Source organism: Lepisma saccharinum, unplaced genomic scaffold (assembly GCF_977018435.1).
Source record: "Lepisma saccharinum unplaced genomic scaffold, izLepSacc3.1 HAP1_SCAFFOLD_334, whole genome shotgun sequence".
In the NCBI taxonomy this organism is placed as follows: domain Eukaryota; kingdom Metazoa; phylum Arthropoda; class Insecta; order Zygentoma; family Lepismatidae; genus Lepisma; species Lepisma saccharinum.
Genome location: NW_028143059.1, coordinates 271,821 through 295,525, shown reverse-complemented (window position 1 = coordinate 295,525; position 23,705 = coordinate 271,821). Strand labels below are relative to the sequence as shown.

Sequence of the window (23,705 nt, the reverse complement as noted above, 5' to 3'; positions counted from 1 at the left end):
GTAACATTTTAGAAATACAACTCCATTTATCTATATTGTGTATTTTAAGTTCTTTTGCCCCTATTGTTTCTTTCTAACACTAGGAATATTGTAAAGGAAAGTTTTCCCTGTACACTCACCAGCAATAAAAATTGGACATAGAGACCTGAAATACTCGCTTCCCTGCGAGGCATTGTGTGTGGTGCCTAATTCTACGGCGATAAGTGTATTTTAATAGGGAAGTTTCAACGGCAACTTCTACCAGCCCCGTAGATTTATGCAACACACACAACGCCTTGTAGGCAAACGAGGATTTCAGGATCTAGGTGTCCCATGTTTATTGCCTGTAACTGTACGTTGCACCATGCCATTCAGGAATACAGAAGGTGTGGAGGGAGGATAGAGGTTCATACATTATCGATCTTGGCCATACTGGAGATGACGTGATCAGCACTACCCTCTGCCCATCTTTACCCCCTCATGTACCCATTAATGGGAGGCTGGGTAAGCCACAGAACTTCTTCTGCAGGGATATTTTCTGAATATTCCCACCTGATATGTCCAAACTCGTGATTGGAACTTGGGTCACTCAACAGTGTACCACGAAATTCATCATTCACTTGAATTGAATTAGATCTTTTTGAAACATTGGAACCACAAAGACCCTTTGTATTAATGTTAATATTTTTTGGGAGATGGGTAATAAGTAAGGTTTGAAACAGAGGAAACTCTTGCTTGTGTCTTTAATTTTTTTGCCTTGAATTTTTTGAAGGTTCGCATTGAAGACCGGCATTTATACTTGAATTTTAACACGGTCTTAGTAGCCACCCTGGTGTTAAACTTCCCCATTTTGATATATTTTTATTAATTCATAATAATTATTGTTATCTTTTGTATTATTCCGGTTTTTTCAACAGACTGATCTCCCTCACCGTGAATATTTACTTGTGATACCAATGTCCATGGCAGAGTGGTTAGCACAGCACACTATGATGCTAGGGTCCGAGGCTGGTTTGTTAAAGCTCCAGACATTTTAAGTAAATTCAATTCCGGTCCAGGAGAAAAAATCAGGAAGCGTAAATGACTTCTGGATGGTAAAGAATCTTTTTATCTGTGAAGTATTTCAATTTGGTCAAGGAACCTTTTTTCTGAATGAATTTATATTCCATCCAGGAACCTTTTTTCTGAATCAATTTAAATACGGTCCAGGAACCTTTTTTCCGAATCTATTTATATTCGGTCCTTGAACCTTTTTTCCGAATCTATTTATATTCGGTCCAGAAACCTTTTTCCCCGAATCTATTTATATTCGGTCCAGGAACCTTTTTTCCAGGATCAATTTAAATATTGTTCAGGAACCGTTTTTTGGAGATCAATTTAAGTATGGCTCAGGAATCTTCTTATCCGAATCATTTTAAATAGGGTCCAAATTCTGTATTGAAATGAAACAATACACAACTTGGATTGAATCTTAAATTGTATGAGAAAAAAGTTCCTTCAACAACCCTTCATCAATTTAATCAAATTATGACTCATCCTCATCTTTGCAATTAGCAAAAAGTGGCAGAAATGTGAAGTAAAATAAATCAACCAATCAATGCGTGAATAATTATATTGGAAACATTTTTACTAGATATTAAAATATTTTGAACTTGATTAGGTAAATTTGAATTTGAAATTCTTATGCAATTAACAATTTCTTGTATATTAGAATATCCTGTAACATTTGCGACTCGTGTTTGTAGATGTATTTCATGTCTTAAGTATGTGAAATGGCAAATGTAAACTTCACATATGAAATAAAATATTTTAAATATTGAATTAAACCTTTTAATTGAATTGTATTTGACTGTTTTGATACAATGTAATCTCATTTAAGCTTTATATTGTTAATATATTTGTGTGCGTATGTGTGTGGGTGGTGAGAGGCAGTAATACATAATATTGAAATAGAGAAAACATTTGCTTGTACACTGGAATGTTCGTCTTGGATACCGGGAATTATACTTGAATTTTATCATGATCCTGCAGTGGCCACCTTATACTAGCAAAGTTATAATCACTTATGGACACAGATTTGGTGATATGTTACTGACAAATTTATTTTTAATGCTGATAAAGTTTAATGCACTGATAAACTCTACCTCTTTTGAAATAATGTTTAAATATTATGTTGTTGTGGTTGAATGAGATTGCATTGATTGAAATTAATTTCTTCTCTTTTAAAATTATTGTGATATTTTATGTTCAATTTTATGCATGACGTTTTTGTGTTTCTTAACATATTGAATAATTTTGATGAAGAATCTTGTAAATGTGTAATATTTCAAACTTCCCATTTTTCAGAAAGCAATACTCAATGCCAGTGATTGATGAATAGTAAGCAAGGGCCAGTTCTAGATCATTCTTCTGAAAAAGGAAGTTTTAATTAGGAATTTTCAGGAAAAAATCGTTTTGCAACACCTAAACCTCATTGCACAGCTGGGAAATGCTGTGTTTGTAATAGATTCCATTTTAAAATAATAAAGGCTAGTTACCAAGTCACATATCACATTCCTTTCATGACATTAATTAACTCGCTAATTATTCTCCTGCAGTTATAATACTTTGAGCCACGGTTGTGTATTCTGTAGGGTGTCTGTTTCGACGCAGGAGACCTGGGCTCGATTCCCAGGGTGGGTGATGTAAGGTCAGAATTTTTCTGGCCTTCTCCCCTCCGCCCCCCTAAAGCATCTCCAGGGCTCATCCAGCCTCAAATCAATGGATACCTGGCGGCAACTCCGTGTTGGTAAAGGCAGCTGGAGTGTGGTTCTGATCACATCACCTACAAAAATGGTAGAGATCGAGAATGTGTTCAGCCATACCTTCCTTACCTTACCTTACCATCCGGCGCTACAGCTCCTGTCGGGTCATGGCCTCCTCCACTATGTCCCTCCATTTCTGTCTGTCCTGGCATTTCTGTTTCCATCTTGTTACTCCTATCTTGTTTAGGTCCATGCATACTTCTTCCTTCCATCTGCTTCTAGGTCTTCCTTTCCTTTTAGTTGAATATAGCTTACTCTCTATTATTCTTCTCGGCATGGCATCTTTTGGTAGGCGGTATACATGTCCTATCCAGCTGATTCTCCTGGCTTTGATGAAGCAAACTATATTTTTATGTTTTATTAGTTCCTCTAGTTCGTGGTTGTATTTTATTCTCCATCCTGTTTCTTCTCTAGTTGGTCCAAATATTTTTCTTAATATTGCTCTTTCAAATACCATTAGCCTTCTTTCTGTATCTTTGGTCAGCGTCCAAGTTTCAGCTCCATATGTTACTACTGGCCTGATTAATGTATTGTATATTTTCATTTTTGTTGTTCTTGTTATTATCTTACTTTTCAGCAGATTTCTATTTGCATAATATGCTCTATTTCCTGCTCTAATCCTTCCTTCCACGCATCTTCCTATGTTATTTATTTCATTTATTTGTTTTCCCAGGTATTTGAATTCATGTACTACATCGAACTTCTTATTACCTATCTCTATTTCTTTTCTTCTTTCTGGTTTTCATGCTATTTTCATATATTTTGTTTTATTTATGTTTACTTCTAGGCCCATTTCCTTAGTATAATTCTCCATGTCGTTAAATACTTGTATTAACTTATTCATAGATCTTGCAAGGATTGCTATATCATCCGCATAAGCGCAGATTTGTGAGCTTTTATTAAAGATGGTACCTCTTTGGTCAATCTGTTTTATAGCATCATTCAATCCTATATTAAATAGTGTAGTCGACAATCCGTCCCCTTGTTTTACACCTTTGTCAAATGTGAACTCTTCACTAAGTTGTCCTTTTACTTTTACTCTTGCGGAGGTATCCATCAGAGTCATCTGTACAAGTTTTTAATTTTTTGGGTATACTAATTCTTTCCATTGCTTTAATTAGTTCTTCTCTTTGTACACTATCAAAGACCTGTTTAAAATCTACAAATAGCATATGTAATTCGCTCCCATGTTCATAATGTTTCTCTAATATTTGTCTAATTACGAATATTTGGTCTGTGGTGCTCTTATTTTCCCGGAATCCTGCTTGATACTCTCCAAGGATGGGTTCAATTATTTCCTGTATCCTTTTGTTTAATATGCTCGAGAATATTTTATATCAAACATTTCACAATGTTATTCCTCTATAGTTGCTACAATTGTATTTGTCTCCTTTCTTATAAATGGCACATATAATTCCTTGTCTCCATTCGTCCGGTAGTTCCTCCTTTCTCCATATTTTACTAATCAGCTCATGTATTTTCTGGTATAGTTGTGTGCCTCCATGTTTAATCATTTCAGCTACCATATTATCACTTCCTGGTGCTTTGTTATTTTTCAATCTCCTGATTGCTTTTGTTACTTCATCTAACGTTGGTGGTTCTATTGTTTCTTCTTCCTCTTCTTCTGTTTCCCGTTCTGTATTTCTGGCTTCTATTCCATTTTCTCTTCTTGACAGTTTTTCTTTGAAATTTTCTGCCCACCGTTTTTTGATCTGTCTTTGTTCATACAGCATTTCTCCATTTTTATCTTTACATCCTTCAATTTCTGGTTTATATTATTTTGTAAGACTGAACATGGCTTGATAGAATTTTCTTCTCTCATTTTTTTTATCTAATTCCTCTACTTCCACTAATCTTTGTTTTAAATATTGTCTTTTCTTTTGGGTACATATTCTTTTAGCGGCTCTTCTTGATTCTGTGTACCTTGCACAATTGCTTCTAGTTTCTCTCTGTAACTTCTTATTTCTTGCTTCATTCTTCTTCTGGATGGCCTCTCCGCATTCTTCATCAAACCATGGTTTTCCATATTCTCTTTTCTTTTCTCATATTTTCTCTTCAGCTGTTTTTAGTATTATTGATTTTATATTTTTCCATTCTTCATTACTATTCCTCTCTTCTATCTCTTCTGTTTGTTCAGTAATTTTTTCATTAATGGTGGCTCTAAAGGTTTCACACACCTCTCTATCTTTAAATTTCTCTGTGTCCCATCTTTTTCCTAACATTCTTTGTTTTCTTCTGTCCACTTTAACAATTTTTAATCTTATTTTTGCTCACACCATGTAGTGATCCGAATCGATGTTAGGTCCTCTCAGGCTCCTGACATCCATTATCGATGACCTATATCTTTTATTGGTGAGAACATGGTCTATTTGGTTTACTTCTTGGGTTCCTGGAATCTTCCAAGTTCCTAAATGAATGTTTTTATGAGGGAAAGTGGTGCTACTTATTATCAAATTGTTTCTTAAAGCAAATTGTATTAGATATGCTCCGTTTTCATTACTTATGTTGTGGAGAGTATGTTCTCCACTAGCCTTATATATGGCTTCCTCCTTCCCAATTTTAGCATTAAAATCGCCAATAATTAATATCTGGTCATTTTTGGATATTTTCTCATATGTACTTTCTAATAATTCATAAAATGTCTCTTTTTCTCTATCTTCTTTTTCTTCAGTTGGTGCATGTATTGACAGCAACGTTAGATTTCTAAACTTTCCTTTTATTCTCAATCTACAGATTCTCTCATTTATTGTTTCTATCTCCAATATTTTCTTGCTGGTTTCTTTCTGAATCATAAAACCAGTTCCAAATAATCCAGTTCTTTCTCTGGTTCTACTATATATCATGGTAAACTTTGGTCTTCTTTTAATTCCACTTCCCTGCCACCTTATATCCTGTAATGCCATTACATCTATCTTATATTTCATCAATTCTTGTGCCATTTCCATCATATTTCCTGCTTGTAGCATAGTTTGGGTATTCCATGTTCCAATCCTTATGTCGTAGTCCTTTAAAAGTTTGCCAGGTTCATTTCCTTTATATCTTCCTTTCCGAGGCATAGTGTTTGGTTTCTGAACCATTTTTTGTTTTATGGGGCCGGGTTGTTAGCCCTGCGCCCAACCCCCAACTTGCAGGACCAGGTAATTTTCTGTTGGGGTGTTCTTCCCCTAGCCTTTGCCAGTCCCCTGGCTCCTGCAAGGCAGCAGTGCTGATTTTGGTCCACCCTGGCTATGCCAGTACTATATATATATATATATATATATATATATATATATATATATATATATATATATATATATATATATAGCATTTCCCTATCCGCCACCTGGGGAGGTGCCTGGTTGGAGATCAGCAACTCCTGGCTGGGTCAGCCGTACCTTCACATCCCCTAATTGTGCCTTTATGGCATTGTGCTATATGCACGGTGAAATTTTTTTTTTAAAATAAGCATCATGATACTTTAAAATGTCTTGTGACATTTGCTATTTTTTTGTGAAATTCTCTGTAGACCCAGAGGATGCAAAGATAGGTTTTTTGAAGTGTTGCAAGACTTTTTAACATGCAGCAGTTAAAAAAATAAATAAATTAAAATATAGTTTGATTGTCTCTTCAGTTTCATGTAAATACTATTCATTCTTGCCTTTTGGGTCAACCTAGAGGGGGAGAAATGCAATGTAAAAATATATGGAAATACAGTTATTAAATAACACCTCTTTATGCCATGCTGTCAATCATTCTCTGTCATTTGCAACAAAAACAAGTCTCTGAGGTATAGGCTGATACTAAAAGTGACATCGTAACGTTCCCCAAGGAACTGAGATCGAATCTGGGTGGTGTAGCTCATGTATGCGATGATGGCATATTCGCTGCTCATGGAGAGCTTAATGGTAACATGCAAGAGGTAACACATACATACTGTATCGCAAACACAACACTTGGCTTTTATAACCTTTAAAATTGGATCACCATGCTAAATGGAAATACCTGACTCTCACTGTGTGGAGGTGCTCCCTCGAGGTGTCGAACTACGGACTGGTTAATAAACAAAGTGTCGAACTACGGACTGGTTAATAAACGAGGTGTCCGTTTGTGATACTAGTCTGAATGCTCAGACTTCACTCTCCTTTACTTGGATTTCTTGATCGTAATTCTGCCTGATGACCCCCATTGTCCTAGATATTTATTGCGATGTATTTTGCTAAGCAATGCCAAGTCAGTCACCTGCAACTTTTTCCTGGGTTACACCTGTTTACGTTTTTACACCTTTGGTGACCCAGTAAAGCTTAGGTAACATCTGACACTGCATTCCTTACTGTTGAGTTCCTGGCTGGAAAGTGATAGCTAGTGTCTGGGATTTGGAAGTTTTTTGTACCAATATATTTCCATTATTTGTGGATTATTAGGATATAAAAGACACAGAAGGGAATAGTGCTAGCAGAAATTATAGAATCCACAACCCTCCTGCCTTGCTTGAATGTAGATAAAACAAATCGAATTCCACAGCGGCCTTCACACGTCTTTCGCAAGAACTCCGAAATCATCTGACCTGGAAACAGCACAAGATGGTAGTAATGCTGGTTTTTAAAACATACACCATGAGCGTGCAAGCAGGAATTAGAAATGAAATATATCTTTTGTTTCCAAACAGCTTTTACCTACCAGGTAGTTACATGCCTTCAAGAAGTTTGGTCACAGCTTTCCCTTTACCCATGCCTTTGATCTTGTCAATCATCTGCTTCCCAGGAGGTGCAGAGTTTGTTCGGTAATTCTCCGTAAAACTAATCTGTCTCAAGGAAGGGTGAGCAAACGTTTGGAAAGGACAAATGTTGTTCTTGGTTCTAGCAACTCAAAAACAATGTTATCGGAAGGTATCGCTTGGAAAATATCAACCAATACCATTGGAATTGTAACGTGCGTTTAATGTAACGTTGTAATGCATATTACAATTTTATGAGTTGGTTCGGAAAGAAGTAACAGGCAGTCAAAGTAAGTTTATCTTGCCAGTTGCTCAGCACTGGGCAGTTAAGGTTAGACGCCTTCCTCCACGTGGGAAGGTTGAAACTCGGAAACGGCGGTGGCTTAGCATATATCATTCAAAAGGCAAGGTCTTGGCCATGATATGACAGTAATATCAATCACCAGCTGTCAGTCGTGTAGTGTCAATCATATATCATCATATGATTAGGTGTCAGTCATCAAGTGCCAATCATCTGATGTCAATAAATGTGACACATCCAGTGCAGATGTACCTAGAAGGTTACGCATCTAGTACGGATGTGCCTGGCAAGGCCTTTCTTATAGAAATAGAACAATTTGCGAAGATAGCCACAAAAACAGGAAAGAACACACTTCTGATTGACAGGCTGAGTAATTAGGCAAGGTCAACAACAAATTACATATACTGAAGATTGGAGAATTAAGTATGTTGTGTGTGTCGGAATGCTGCCCGAGCTGTTTCAGGGTGCAAGGTAAGGTTACAACTGAGTTCAGTGTTGCTGGAGACTTAGATGCTCCTTGTGTAATACAAAACTTAACTGATATGATTGGGTTAGAACATAGCTTAGGATTAGGATACTAACAACATAATATTAATTAGCTACATGTTAAATAAACTATATTATTCCGAATTGTGAGTGTCTCTAATGTTCCCTGAACTATTGCCCTTAAGAAATGTCTCTCCCTAAAAGAGCGGCGTTTCATATTGGTGGAGGTGTCGTGTTCCCCCTCTCTGTGACTTTCTTGTTTTCGTAAAGCATCTGATGGTTTGATTACATTGCTCCATTTGTCGAAGAAATTTTAGTGGTTGCTGTTTCATCTGTCGTTCATGGTTGTTCAGTGTCTCTTGTAATTGGTCGCTCCACGCCGGTTGGTTGTTCGATTGTCCGGATGTTTGGTCGTCGTCTGCGTCCTGGTTTCGACTCCGGTTTGTTCTCGTTGATTGTAGTGTAAAATTCCTTCATTAGGGTTGTAAATGCCTGGTTCGGATTTCCTTTTGTTGCTTGTTTTCCGCTTTTGAATGGTTGTAACACGTCAGCAAGCAACTGGCGAAGAGAAACCCCTATTGTCTACTAGCATTAGATGCCCACTCCCATCTTGCTCTGAAGAGGCAATTCGTAGACCCCTCCCTGACGAGCGTAGTATAGAGACAAATATGCCGATCACTCCCCAAGAGAACAGTGGCGGAGACTCGGCTGCAACGATGCATTCATATGCCACGTACAAACGTGTAGCTTCGATTTTAGGGTGGACGGAAGCACAAAAAATAAAATTCTTGCCAGCTTATTTGAAGAAGAGCGCTTTGGCTTATTGGGATTTGAATCGAACCACGTTGGAAAACCTACAGGGATTCCAACAAGTCGAAGAAGCGCTTACTACGGCTTTCAACCCATCTTACCGGTTGGACAAGCCTACCTTGAGTTGGCAGCACGAAAGAAACAACGGGATGAATCCATTGAGAACTATTTTTACGATGTTCTCAAACTGTGTAAAAAGGCAGATCCAAATATGAATGACGACGGAAAGATAAATTTTGTTTGCAACGGTTTAGTTGCACGGATACGGAAAAGTTAGTAACAATGAAGTCTCAAACATTAGACGACCTATTAGCGAACCTGCGGTTGCTCGAACGTGCCAAACGCCAGGCGGATATTGCATCTCGTACTTATGCTCAGGTTGTACAAGGGACCAGCGACCGCCCGAAAAACTCGTCAAATCGTCCGGCTAATCCTACGCGATATGTGCACACCGTGGAACAAACAAGTTCAAAAGATACCGAGAAACAAAAGAATTCTCCAGTTTCGAATTCTTCACGAGGAAGGGGAAACAATAGAGGCCGAATCATCTCGCGGAAGATCAGGCAATTTTCAGAATAACGATAAACGTTGTTTTACTTGTGGCTCAGCATATCATTTTGCTAGATCATGTCCACAAACGGGTTCATACTCTACTAGCCGTGGAAGAGGCTCTTTTTCACAACGAGGTCAACCTTTTCGAAGAGAATGCAATCGCGATTTTCCAAGAGATCAAGTTTCAAATCTCCGACGTAGTCCTTCTCCCTATCGTGGGAACCCAAACGAGTAAAGGGGAAACGCCTCAGGGGTCGTCTACACCCTCATCAACAAAAACCTCTGAAAATGCAATGTTATGGTGCCATTAATTGTTCCACTTTTTCGCAAAATGAGGTAAAACAAAATCAGCGACCAATGATTATGATTTCTATATTTAGACGTCATTTTCCTGCTCTTATTGATACGGGGAGTACATGTAGCCTTTTGCATTTTGGAATATTACCCCGAAACTTTTCCCTCTGCTAGAAAAACAGGTTCGGTAACTTCATCTACGTTATCAGGAATTGCAGCAAAACACACTCCAGTGTGCAACTTTCATTTCTGAATCGGGCCTCACAAGTTCAGCATGCCATTAACTGTCTGTGGTAACCCTTCATTACAAAATCGTATTATTTTGGGTGCGGATTTCTTTAACCTTTATGTTACACATTTGACGAGAATGGGTGTACGATTGTGTAAATCCAAAGCTTCATTTGTTCCATATCTGCGGGATAAGCAGATACAGTCCTGGGGTAACGAGATCCAAGTACAGATGGGAAAGGAAGTACAGAACAAGGACCAAATAACGTTCCCAACTGCAGAAACATCTACGGCAGTATATTTGGATTCGGATTCATTACAAATCCCACCAAATTTTATTGGACCCCGAAAATTTGTCTTTTTCGATACAAAAATTAATCGAGAAGAATATTTTGCCAAGGGTAGTAAGGAAAACGTTGCCGTTAGTAAGCAAACGAGGCAGAACGTTTTGGAGAACGATAATTTTCCCTCTTATAGGAAAAACACCGCGACACCGAAGTCGAGTGAGGATATAGATAAAGCCCTTTTCAAATAACTTCCGTTCGGATCCGAGAGTGTAAACAGGAAGTTTGCAGATAATCGGCGAATGTTAAAGGTATTTTCTGCACATTCTGTGATACTCGAACATTATGAATATACAGAATTGGCAATTTCTTTATCTTCTTTTGTTCCCCCTAATCAGGACTTCATTCTCGAAATCAATTGCGGCCTGTATGATCAGTATCGCTGCTTGGTCCCTAGGTTGCTCATAAATTCCTACACTACCAAATGTATTCCTATCATTAATATGAACCATTTCAAAGTTGCATTTCCGCCTAATTACGTAGTAGGAGTCTTACACAAACCAGAATATATCTCTTCAAATTTGCAAAGTCCTCCGTCACAACAGGTAAACGCCATAGACGCAGCAAACTTAAAAAGTACCTTGAAATCTCCACAGGAAGAATTTAATATTTGCACTGACTTAGATATATCACCTGATTTGACAGATCCCCAAAAACACGAGTTACTTCAACTGCTCGAAAAATACAAACATTGTTTTGCAGCCTTGCCAGAACAACTAGGAGTTACCAATGCATGCGAAGTGACTTTACCACTCGAGGATGATATTCCGGTTAGACGAGCACCATACAGGGTATCACCAAAGCAGCGGGAATTTATAAAGGCGGAAATTGAGAAAATGCTCGATCTGGGCATCATTCAAGAAAGCGAATCGGAATATGGCGCCCCTATTTTGTTAGTTGCAAAGAAGGACGGAAGTTGTAGGCTCTGTTGTGACTTCAGGGCTCTAAACCGGAAATTGAAAGTTCCAAGCTACCCTCTTCCGGCCATTTCTGATATCATTCACTATCTTAGTGGGGTGAAATATATTTCTACCCTACTGGCAACTAAATATCACAAAAGAAGACAGGCATAAAACAGCCATAGTAACACCTGATGGAACCTTTGAATTCAAGAGATTACCCTTTGGTTTAGCCTCCGCCCCTGCAGCTTTCCAAAGATGCGTCGACAAAGTCTTCGCAGCCCTTAAATGGAACAGCTTATGCGTTTTCCTTGACGATATCATTGTGTTTGCTGAAAATTGGACACAACATTTGGAGAGATTAGGAAAAACCTTCCTCGCCTTACAAAGGTCGAATCTTAAAGCAAAACCTAGCAAATGTCATTTTGCGTACGCCGAAACAGCAATATTAGGCCATATAATAAACAGGAATGGTGTTGCAACCGACCCGAAGAAAGTAGCTGCCATAAAGGATATTCCTGTTCCAAAGAATTTAAAGGAAGTTCGATCCTTTGTAGGATGTTGTAATTTCTATCGTAGATTCATGCAAGGGTATAGTCTTATAGCTAAACCTTTGACTGATCTAACCAAACAAGGGATACCATTTAACATGGGTGAAAAACAACTGTCCGCATTTAATCAGCTTAAAACGTGTCTGACGACCGCCCCTGTACTACGACATTTTGATCCCAATCTGCCCATTGAACTCCATTGTGATGCATCCCAGCTGGGATTCGGCTCAGTTCTTTGTCACGTTGTTCCTGATCCCAACAATGAAAAGAGAACAGTGACTCAGCCCGTGAGCTATTGCTCCAGATTGTTTACGGGAGCGCAAGTAAATTATAGCATTTGTGAAAAAGAAGTGTATTGCCTTGTATTCTCCATCCTCCATTTTCGTCAGTATTTGACTGATATATTCTTTAGAGCAGTGGTCGATAGTTCCGGTGCTTGTTGGCTGCAACGAGCAAAGGATTTATCGGGTAGGCTTGCAAGATGGAGTCTACGACTTTCCCAGTTTAAATATCAAATTAAACATCGCCCGGGGCGAACTAATTGCGTGGCCGATTGTATAAGCCGTGCCCCAGTTTCTCCTCTAACTGATGACGAAAGAGATTATATCGATCATGGTGACATGGTTGGATTGGTTGACGAACTGACAGACTCGACTTTCAATGAAAGACAAAGGGAGATTCGAGCTCGACAAATACAAGACTCTGAGGTGCGAGCCTTAATTGAGTTAAAGGAAAACGACCCAGACCATCTGACTGTAAGATATTACACGTTAGATAATGGGGTATTGTATTGCCTATACAAAGATAAGAAACTATTAGTGATTTCTGACAATCTGAAGGCTGATGTGTTATCTGATGTACACGACTCACCTTATACCGGGGGACATACCGGACAATCTAAAAGTTTGCAAAAGTTATACGAACGTTATTTTTGGAAAACCACACGGAAAGACGTACTGAATTACGTCCGTTCCTGCCCAATATGTCAAGAACGAAACAAATCGACAGGAATGAAACAGGGTTTTCTTCACCCCCTACCGGTGGGAAATATTTGCGAGAACTGGGCAAGTGATATTCTGGGCCCTATTACCCCTTGTAAAGGGGGGTATAAATATGTAATTGTAGCTATAGACATGCTCTCGTCTTGGGTGGTAGCTCAACCCCTTAAGACTATATCGGCAAAGGCCGTGGCAAATTTTTTTGTTAACAGAGTGTACACAGTTTACGGACCCATAGCCAGTATACTCACCGATCGTGGCTCTGTTTATCAGGCTGCCTTAGTAGATAATTTACTCAGTGAGCTAAAAATCAAGCATTTAAACACAAGCGGATATCATCCGCAATGTAACGGAAAGGTTGAAAAATTTAACCACACCATAGCTACGATGCTTAGCAAGTACGCAGCAAAAAATCAAAAAGATTGGGTCTCTTTTCAGAATTTGTGCGTCTACGCCTATAATTGTAGTCCCCTAGAAGGCCTCGGTCTATCACCTTATGAGATTTTTTGGGCGAAAACCTTCTTTTCCCCTTGAAACGGGACTAAACGCTAATCCCACTGACCCATTTTCTGAGAATTTTCGCCATCATCTTAAAACAGTTCAGACTCTTGCCAGAGAATTGCATACCAAACGTCACCAACAAGGGAAAAACGTTTTGACGCCACCAGACGTGAACCCTCATATGCATTACATGACTTAGTCATGGTCTATTTTCCTGCAAAAAAGAAAGGTATATCAGATAAGCTAAGAAGGAAATACGATGGACCATATCGCATTACTAAAGTTCGCGGCAAAAATGTATATGATGTTGAACGCCTAAAAGGAAAAAGAGACTTAAGGGTAAATATAGGCCCGTTAAAACCATACTGGTCGCGTGCGGAAGTCAAGGAAGACTAAAGCATGAATCTTTTTTTTTCTTTTTGCACCAAAGCTAATCGCTACATAAAAACTGCCATCTCTGCACCGAACTACTCGTTACCCAGAACTTGCTTTTCTGCACCGACATTAATCGTTACCCAAGGATAAGGTCTAAACAAGAAACATTACACATGATGAACCGAGTTCGGTAAAAACTGTAGAAGCCCTTACTGGTTCAACTTGCAAGAGGAGGCATGTAAATACTCCCCCTGGTTTCTACCTTCGAAAATTTTTCGTAAGACTCAGCTCAAACAACATTGGAAGGGACAAGAAAAGGACGAAAGCTAAGTGTCGACAAACTATGAATCCATTCGTCCTCCCTCTTCCCCTTTCATATTGTTGAAGGTTGTTTGTTTTGTTGTTGTTTTCCTCTCTTCACGATAACTCAGGCAATGGAATTTTTAGCCAGAATTACTTATCACTACGGATACCGCATTTCCGCCAATACAACTCCAGACTGTTGCCTTGTAACGAAGTAGACGACAAAATTGTTTTTCTTATTTTTGAGGTCAGACAAATTCAGAAAAGCGAAATCAAATCTCTTAAAATAACTTACGCTTACCTTTTCTTTTTTTTTTACAGTTTGCAGAGTTGCCAATATTGTTTCCACCGTGAATTAATAGTCAGGTACTTTTTTTTTCTTTCTCCAACAGCGTGTAAATTAGCTGCCATTTTCTTGTACACTTACACGAAAGACAGAACCATATGTCCGCTACCGTGTGGAACTTACCTGACGAAATTGTCATTATCATCGCCGAAGCTGTAAATATTGCTCTTTCGCAAGCTTTAGGTGGATATTCCATCGAACAAACGCTTGGCCTATTTCCAAACAACACTCTTCAATACCTAGTCTTCGCCCTTGGCTATAATTTCAACGAAACTGTCTGTCATCGAAATCTAGCCACGTCTACTAGGTTTGTTTACAAGATTCGCACTTGGGTTGCCACTTTTCAATTTGATTGGGATCTGAGCGTTTCTTTTGATTCCTTGGGAACGATTACTATCACCAGAACTCTATCGTAAAATACTGCATACTTTGGCCTGCATTCCATTATTCACACTTATGTATTCCGGTAAGATTGTTGTGGAGGGTCTTGGTTTAGTTCTATCCCCTGATGGGCCACAGTTCCAATCCATTGTCGACGAAATTGCAGCACAAATAAATGTCCCTTCTTCTCGCGTTCTGGAACCAGAAAAAGTTCAGAAGATAAACAAGTATTTACTATGGTTATTCAGAAAGCAAACGGCGGAGAAGTTCTTCTTAGATTGCACAGAGGTTACTAGAAATTTTATACGTATCCACTTTAAGGCGGGAATCTATAGACAGTTCCCCATTGATACGGGCGACAAAAGTAATGTCGAAATATTAAATCACCTGAAACAATTAGAAGAATTGGTGAACCGAATAGGGTAGCGCCCTGGAAGCAGTCAGAAAAGCATTCTTTATGTGGTACACAGTCTATGCTCAACCCCTCCCCTTTCTCCACGGCAAGGATATATACATATATATAACAGACACAGTGGACAATATAAGCTAGCTTTCATTAAATCCCTCATGCCAGTGGTGTACAATGGCCATTAACGTCGACTGGTGGGTATCGAGGTTTTCTCAGGACATATTTGATATATGCGAGGTGAGGAATATACGTGAGCACGTTTGTGAGGCTGTTGTTGACTCTGAACTTAGGCTATTTGTAAATGTTAATGATTGTGCTGCTGCTATCGATGATAAAGAGACATTTTTAGAGGAGTCCTTTGACAGGATCAAGTTATTTGTTCAGTCTTGCTATGCTAAATATACTTTAGATTGGACTTTCGACTGTGAATTTCGGGTGGCAATAAAACCTTAGTTCTATTCGCATATTAACATGGAGGTCTCCAGTCAGCCAGTAGGAGAAGCAGATTCTGATAACGACTCTCTCGCTAGTTTAGAGACAATACCTTTCGTTAGATCTCCCGTTTCAGATCTCAGTTTGGACGAGGATTTTGAGGCGATACATTCTAGTATGGATTTCGATTCTGCTCTTTTACCTGAAGTTACCTTGGCCCCACCAAACTTATTAGGCATGGATGCCATTGATATACAGATTTCACTTTTACAAGAAGCTTCTGATGACGAAGCTGAAATCCTCATTTCACAATTTCTGGTGATAGATTTTGTTCGGGCATTCACTTCATGTGAAAATAACTACATTGAAACAGGAAGGAATATCCTCAACGTTATTTTGCCCCAAGGATCAGCCACATATTTTCATGTGCTTTACGATCTGATTTCCTTCTTACGCCTAAGTTTGTGACACTTCACAACTCTTATGGAACGACTAGAATGGCTGTCGCAAATGTCATTCGAGTTACACGCACGTGTCAATTCTGTAATTCAAGTAGCAGGCGATTGGTGGACCCTTCACACATACTTCGATAGAGAACAGGGTCGCTTGCATTTTTGGCCCCTTTATTTAGAGGCCCGCATTGGTCCCTTTGAGGAATGACGAAGATATTAATGAAATTGGAAGATTGTCAATAGTAATTCCCAGTTTGTAAATATTTTCACTGTTTTGCATTCGCTACGCTTATAATATATTATTATCTCTCTTTATATATTTATTGTTTCCGGATGGCGGCAATTTTGGACTATATATGCTCTCGTGTGTGTATATATATATATATATATATATATATAAAATAATAAGAACAAAAACAGGGGGCGAAGCCATATCGTTCCCCCCTATTTATCTTTGTGCTATAATTGAGCTCTAACTCGAAGAGGCTTCTGGTCGAAGCTCTCTGGTAAGGGGAGTAAATAGAGGATAGTAGGGTGTAGTACCGTTACGTATATATTTTTAATTTCAGATCAGTACCATGATATTTCTGTACCATATTGTCCTATTTTGGGGATATGTGTGGACTAACCCAACAAACAGGCTCATGCCAGGAGCCTACTGGAGAAGTCTGCCAAAGGTCATTCTCTACGAGGGAAGCGTGCCCCTCACCTATACAGAAAATCTCCCTTCACCCACGGTGGTGGACCACACTTTACTGGAAGCCACAAGGGGACAAAAGATCACTTTTGAGGAGGAAAATCACGAGTATAAGGTATTTAATGCCTTGGAAGGGATGGTAAGTGACTTACAAAATTTGTTTCTACATCATTTGAATCACACTTACATAGATTTTCCCCCTCCTGCGGATGAATATGAGAGGACAAAGAGAGGGCTAGGCTTAACTTTCATTGGTGATTTCGCTAACTGCTGCTGTGGAGTTGTGAGTGAGAGCCAATACCATGATCTGCTGGTAAATGAACGTGTACTGAATGCACAAGTACATAAAATTACCACGAGTTTGAAAAATGAACACATCTTCTAAAATCTCAAATTCGCGATGTTGTGACACAAACGAATAACACTATAGGCGAAATTGAAAAACAAATAAACCTCTTACGAAATAAATTGGAAAACAGAGTAACCGCTATAGGAAGGGATGCTAATGTGACTAACTACAAAATATATTTTATCGCCCTAAGATCCGTATTGTTGCATCAACTTTTAATAAGTTCCACTATTAATTCGGAGTTACGAGAACTAAGAACTTCCTGCTTTGCAAATAAAATTCCACTGTATCTAATTAGCCACAGTTGTTAAAAAGAGATCTAAAGCAATTACAATTCACTTTATTTAAAAATGGTTATCAACTGGCAATCCCTACCAAGAATTTAATGAAATATTATACTCTTCCTCTAGCTCACTGATTATTTTCTCCAAATAAAGTAGTGGTAACCTTAAAAATACCCATTGTCAAAATTGGGGAAAATTCCGTATTTGGAGGAATTTCTCACAGTTCCATTCCGTTGGGAAAATATCACTTGTCACATTATACACCCCCCTCCCTTGTTTTTGGCAACAAGCCCTTCCTTCGTAAGGTTATTATCAGGGACTTTTTTGGCCACCTGCAACCCACATAATTCCCCCTTATGTTACTTACCTCGTTTTGGGCACGATGCCACCTTAGGTAGTTCTTGCGCACAGAAGATAAGACAAGGGGCCATGATCCAAGAACTGGCCGGTCACTGCATGTTCCAATCTTACGAAGGAAATAACATTATCGTGATGGAAATTACGCAAGACCATTATGTAATCACAAACCCACCGCCAGATATAACGGGCGAATGCAACGGTGAAAAGCTGAGAATCAAAACTTATGCTAATGAACCTGGCGCTTTGGAAATCACCCTTCTGTGTCATTGCTCTTTAACTGTAGCTAACGAAACCTCTATTTCCCGAACTTTTTCATGCCCTAGTCAGTCTAGCGATAGCGTACAGAGTTATCATATTTTACCTGCTTCGTGGGGTAAAATCCCTACGAAGAAGATTAATGTTTTGTTCGCAGGAACGAAAGCAGCTGAATTCAAACATTTTAATGACTGTCTGGATGCATCTTGGCCCGAGAAGATTCCATTTCTGAAAATTTCCTCTCAAACGGAAGCTGTCGAGAGTGATAGCGATCTGACTGATATTTCCAATATTCCCTCGTCATTAATAGTGGACAATGATCGCTCGAAACTTTCGTTAATTATTATATGGAATTTGTGTCTTACATTTCTGATTGGATGGACTATCCACAGATACCGAATGCAAGCAATTCAACTCATTACCCTTAGCCAGGTCCGAACTACCGAAGCTCTAGATTTCTCAAATGGCATATTAGATCATATACTTATTTATGTAATTATCATCTTTCTTTGCATTTTGATAATTTTACTTGTGTACTGGGTAAGCAGACAACATTTACATTTTTGTTGTACTCGAAAATCCCTGATTCATACACCACCACACACTGGCTCTAATCAGGTTTTATTCATAAACGATAACGATCCCAGGTTACAAGTTGCTCGAAACACTGGAGCCATACCAAAACTTTTACCTCGCAGGTACAATCCTGGCCGAAAACCAGTACACTTAACCATGACAGCATGACTAGCTGTTCTTACCTTAAACTGGCCTTTCTTCTCATTCTACGGAACGATGTGGTAGCTCATGTGGAACGATGTCCTTTACATTGCACCAAAAACCCACAAGTGGTACCACTCATCTTGCTAAATGTTTCCACTTACCTTGTGTTAGCCCCTCCTCAGGTGGAAATAAATGTTAAATGTGAAAGTATTCTTTTTAGTTTCAGTAGAGTATCTCCTTTTGGTACATTAGTTATTCAACTGGGCTGCCAATGTGTATTATGTGTCTTATCTAAATGTTTATGAGCGCAGTTCCCCTGCATCCTTCCTAATCCTACCAAAGCACAAATCTCCCGATTCTTACCAGTGCACTGGGTTCATTATCAATTAGTTGATCACGCTAATTACGAATGTACCGAGGAAATGATGCATTATTCTAATTGTACGGTGCGATCACAACTCCAAGTGCCAGAACTCTCCAACGTACCTTCTCACGTAACTGTTTACACCTGGCTTACCTTGTTAACTTGTCTAGTCATAAGCCTTATCTCTTGGATCCTATATAGGATTCGTAAAAGTAAAACACGTTCTCATACCTCAATTCCAATGGCTATGAGAACTTCTCCAGTAAGGGCTCCCTCATATGAAGCTCCCAAACGCCCCCCTATTTACGAAACCATTCTTGAATAATTAATACACCTTTAAACCTAGGTATTAATATTCTGTTTTGAGTTCCAGATTTCCAATTGTGGCTTTGATGTCCAAGATGTCTCGGGTGTGCGGCCAGCCTGATATTATAATCCTAAAATGAACAGTGATATCGAAAAACGCATCCCTGTGAAGTTAACCCCGAAATTTGGATCACATCCCTAAGAAACACTACTACCCTTCAAGTGGACCTGCGATCTAGTGATACTCAACGTCACAAGTGAACGCTGTGAAACTACCCTAGTGATTGTGAATTATAGAGACACACTTTACATCACCTATATTGTTCAAAGTTGTATTGTTATCAAAGAAGACAACTACTATGAGATATATTCACATAATCATGTAAAATGTCTTGATTTCATGTGTTATTACTAACCCTAGATTTAAGTGAAATAACCCAATCGTAACTTGGTTCGAACCCAGAGGAACTTTTAATGTGAATTCATGTGAAAGTAATTTTACTCTTAATGCTACACTCAACAAATGTCATTTGCAACACCTGGAGCAGCAATCATGTAAACGCTGCCTTATATATATATATTGTATATGTGAGCTCCGTTAAGCAAATATGAGGGTACTTAGTTAGCTAGGAGTTAGATGGGGACCATCTAAGATCAGGTGGGGCGAATTGTAACGTGCGTTTAATGTAACGTTGTAATGCATATTACAATTTTATGAGTTGGTTCGGAAAGAAGTAACAGGCAGTCAAAGGAAGTTAATCTTGCCAGTTGCTCAGCACTGGGCAGTTAAGGTTAGACGCCTTCCTCCACGTGGGAAGGTTGAAACTCGGAAACGGCGGTGGCTTAGCATATATCATTCAAAAGGCAAGGTCTTGGCCATGATATGACAGTAATATCAATCACCAGCTGTCAGTCGTGTAGTGTCAATCATATGATATCATCATATGATTAGGTGTCAGTCATCAAGTGCCAATCATCTGATGTCAATAAATGTGACACACATCCAGTGCAGATGTACCTAGAAGGTTACGCATCTAGTACGGATGTGCCTGGCAAGGCCTTTCTTATAGAAATAGAACAATTTGCGAAGATAGCCACAAAAACAGGAAAGAACACACTTCTGATTGACAGGCTGAGTAATTAGGCAAGGTCAACAACAAGTTACATATACTGAAGATTGGAGAATTAAGTATGTTGTGTGTGTCGAAATGCTGCCCGAGCTGTTTCAGGGTGCAAGTTCAAGGTAAGGTTACAACTGAGTTCAGTGTTGCTGGAGACTTAGATGCTCCTTGTGTAATATAAAACTTAACTGATATGATTGGGTTAGAACATAGCTTAGGATTAGGATACTAACAACATAATATTAATTAGCTACATGTTAAATAAACTATATTATTCCGAATTGTGAGTGTCTCTAATGTTCCCTGAACTATTGCCCTTAAGAAATGTCTCTCCCTAAAAGAGCGGCGTTTCAGTATCGGCCAATGCGGATACATTGGTATCTGTATCGGCTCAGCCCTAGTGGTTATTGTAGTTAATTAATACATGACTTTTTCCTTCATGCCTTCTCAAGCATCCACCCATGTACACTATGATGTTCAGCCAAATTTCCCACATGAGGAAGTGACTGGTAACTTAGGTGCTACCACACAAATTATTTCAAAATTATAACTTTGTTCAACCTTATTCTGGAAATGTGTACCTTTTTTGTTATAATGGACATTTCCACTCAATTTTTTTTACAACAAATTTAAAAACTACATCTTGGGAAAATGACCCCTGCAAGTTCTCGCGTTTCTCTGCGTCCAGTTTAAGGCAGAAACGAGACTTCCAAAGTTGCGAGGCTAGCGTTGCGCTGAAAACACGCCGCCCCCATGTTACTACGTCACTCCTTAGGGAGAGCTCGTTTGTCGTCTGCTTCGAGCGTCCAGTTCCGGATGGGTAGCCCACGGTGAGCAAACATGTGCAGTAGTTTTACAAACCTGTACCGATTTAAATAATGGAAGAAGGAGCGATAGGAGAAAGGAAACCTATGCTTTGTAATGATCATTCTTCTATGAAATATCCATGCTGCTCACGTGCAAGATAAATGAAAGGGTTCAGCTGCGTGTGTGTTCTCAGGCCATGCGAAAAATATTGCTTATAAAATTGGTTGCTGACCAGACACTCAAAAATATTTTTTAAACTTATATTTACCGTAACCTATGTAGTGCAAAATAGGAATTTTCACATTCTTCACTTTATTTATAAAGCCTATTTAACTTTCTTTTCCATAAAGCAATTTCAGTTTGTGTTCCATTTCTGTTGCGCAAATTATGATGAAATATTTTTGTGCAGATAAGAAAAAATACACTGAGAAGATTACATTAGTTGCACAGTGCATATCTATACTTAGTTTATGTATAATTATTACAAGGAAATAATATGTATAACCATGGGTGTATTTAAGGGGGATTCAACGGGTCCAACCCCCTTCTTTTTTTGCTTCACTAAAATTACCAGTTTCCTTGTTCTATCCGCTTGTTCATAAAAAATTCCTTCGGACTTATTTCATTCTCTTAAATTAGAGACGTATAGGACGGGATACGGATGGGAAGGAAATTTCGTAATTCCACACACCAGATGGGACTGCAGACCAATATCTGCAATTTCCTGATAGTTTCGGAATATCTGCGATAAGAAACTGCATTGAGACTATCAAATCAGTTATTTTTTCCCCTTCGAATCATATTAAAGAAATTTTGTTCTTAAAAACGTAGTGACACAAGATTAACAGAAAAGCATCAATACTTCGTGACTACAAACACAGAACTTTGTCGGGTCCAACATCCCCTCCCCCCACGCTCCCCAACAAGCTTCCGGCCAGCAATGTCCTGGATTTTCACTTACAAAATAAAGCAACCCTTTTCATACCAAAAGTTGATCCATCCCTCCCCCCCCCCCCCCCGTCAACTATGTATACGCCCATGTGTATAACAATATCCCATACTGAAATGGTAGATATAATTATTTTGAATTTTGTACTGCCAAAAAAGCCGCCTCATCTTGTTACCCCGAACGCATTAATTGGTTGATTCACAACATCACCACTAAGGATCCTATCGAGACGAGACATGGCAGCCTAGGTCTCGTTCTCGTTGAGAGTTGTAAATGTCTATCTCGTGTTTATTTGTAAATGTCTCATTGACAGTCTCGTCTCAATTTATAAACATCAGTCTCGGTTTGGGAGGGCAATTCTCGTTCTCGTCTCAAGTCTAGAAAAATATAGAATTAACAACGTATGCAGAGGCTTATTATTATAAATACAAAAAAAAACCTTTCTTAATATTTTTTTTTTTTTATTATTATTTTTTGACTCCTCGTTTCGACGGTACAGCCCTCGAAAACTAAATATTATCCTGCTTATATATGCAAACCAAACTGCAGATTCAGAATTACCAGGAATGAACTGGCGTTGTAATTATTATACACAAAATTCATGATTTATCTGAGGAAGTCGCATGTTCCAGGTTTGACTCTCGACCTGGGCATGACTGTTTCCTTGTGAGTGACATTTCATTGAACTGGAAATTGTTACATGGGAGGATGTTTGCTCGAGACTTTGGGGACAGCTAGGGGGGATGCTTCTATTGTTAATGTTAGTGTTGCTCACGAGACGAGGCACGTTCCGTCTCGTCTCATAAAAGGAGATGGGACAAGTGAATGTTTTCGAAATGAGATGGGACAGAAGAAAAAGTTCGTCTCTTATCATGGCAGGTTGGGTGATACTTAGATTGTGCAGTTGGTGGTAGTGTGTGTGTGGGGGGGGGGGTTACTGCTGCACCCCGACTTCGAATATAGCTTGTAGTTATTCATCTTCATTGCAGCGATTAGCCAAAAGTGGGAAGAAATGTGATGTTAGAGATGATACATAATAAATTAACGATGCGTTCTCATCGTTGCGGTTAAACAAAGTGAACGGAAAGCGACGTAAAAGTAGGATAAATACAAAAATTTGCAATATATATATTAACTGAAGAAAACTGTCATTTACTGCAGGAAATTTAAAAACTCACCGTACCTTTTTATACCGTATCACCTCTTATATTGCAGAAATTGGCGTGTAAACCAGTGTGTTCTAAAAGTATTAACTTAAAATTTGTGAAGAAAATATTATGACGAAAATAACTGTAATTCCAGAAAAAGCATTCCTATAACATTAAGTTCTTGCCAGTCAGAACTAACCTATGCAT

The 23,705-nt window shown here is 38.8% G+C and overlaps 1 protein-coding gene across 1 annotated transcript in view; it reads left to right on the top strand.

Moving 5' to 3' along the window:
* Positions 1-23,705, top strand: part of LOC145982688 (uncharacterized) — a 135,941-nt gene that overhangs the window by 22,401 nt on the left and 89,835 nt on the right. The window contains exons 3-4 of the mRNA XM_083116051.1: positions 16,708-16,974; positions 20,426-20,609. Coding sequence (XP_082972177.1) covers positions 16,708-16,974; positions 20,426-20,609 — 451 coding nt within the window. The remainder of the gene's footprint in view (positions 1-16,707; positions 16,975-20,425; positions 20,610-23,705) is intronic.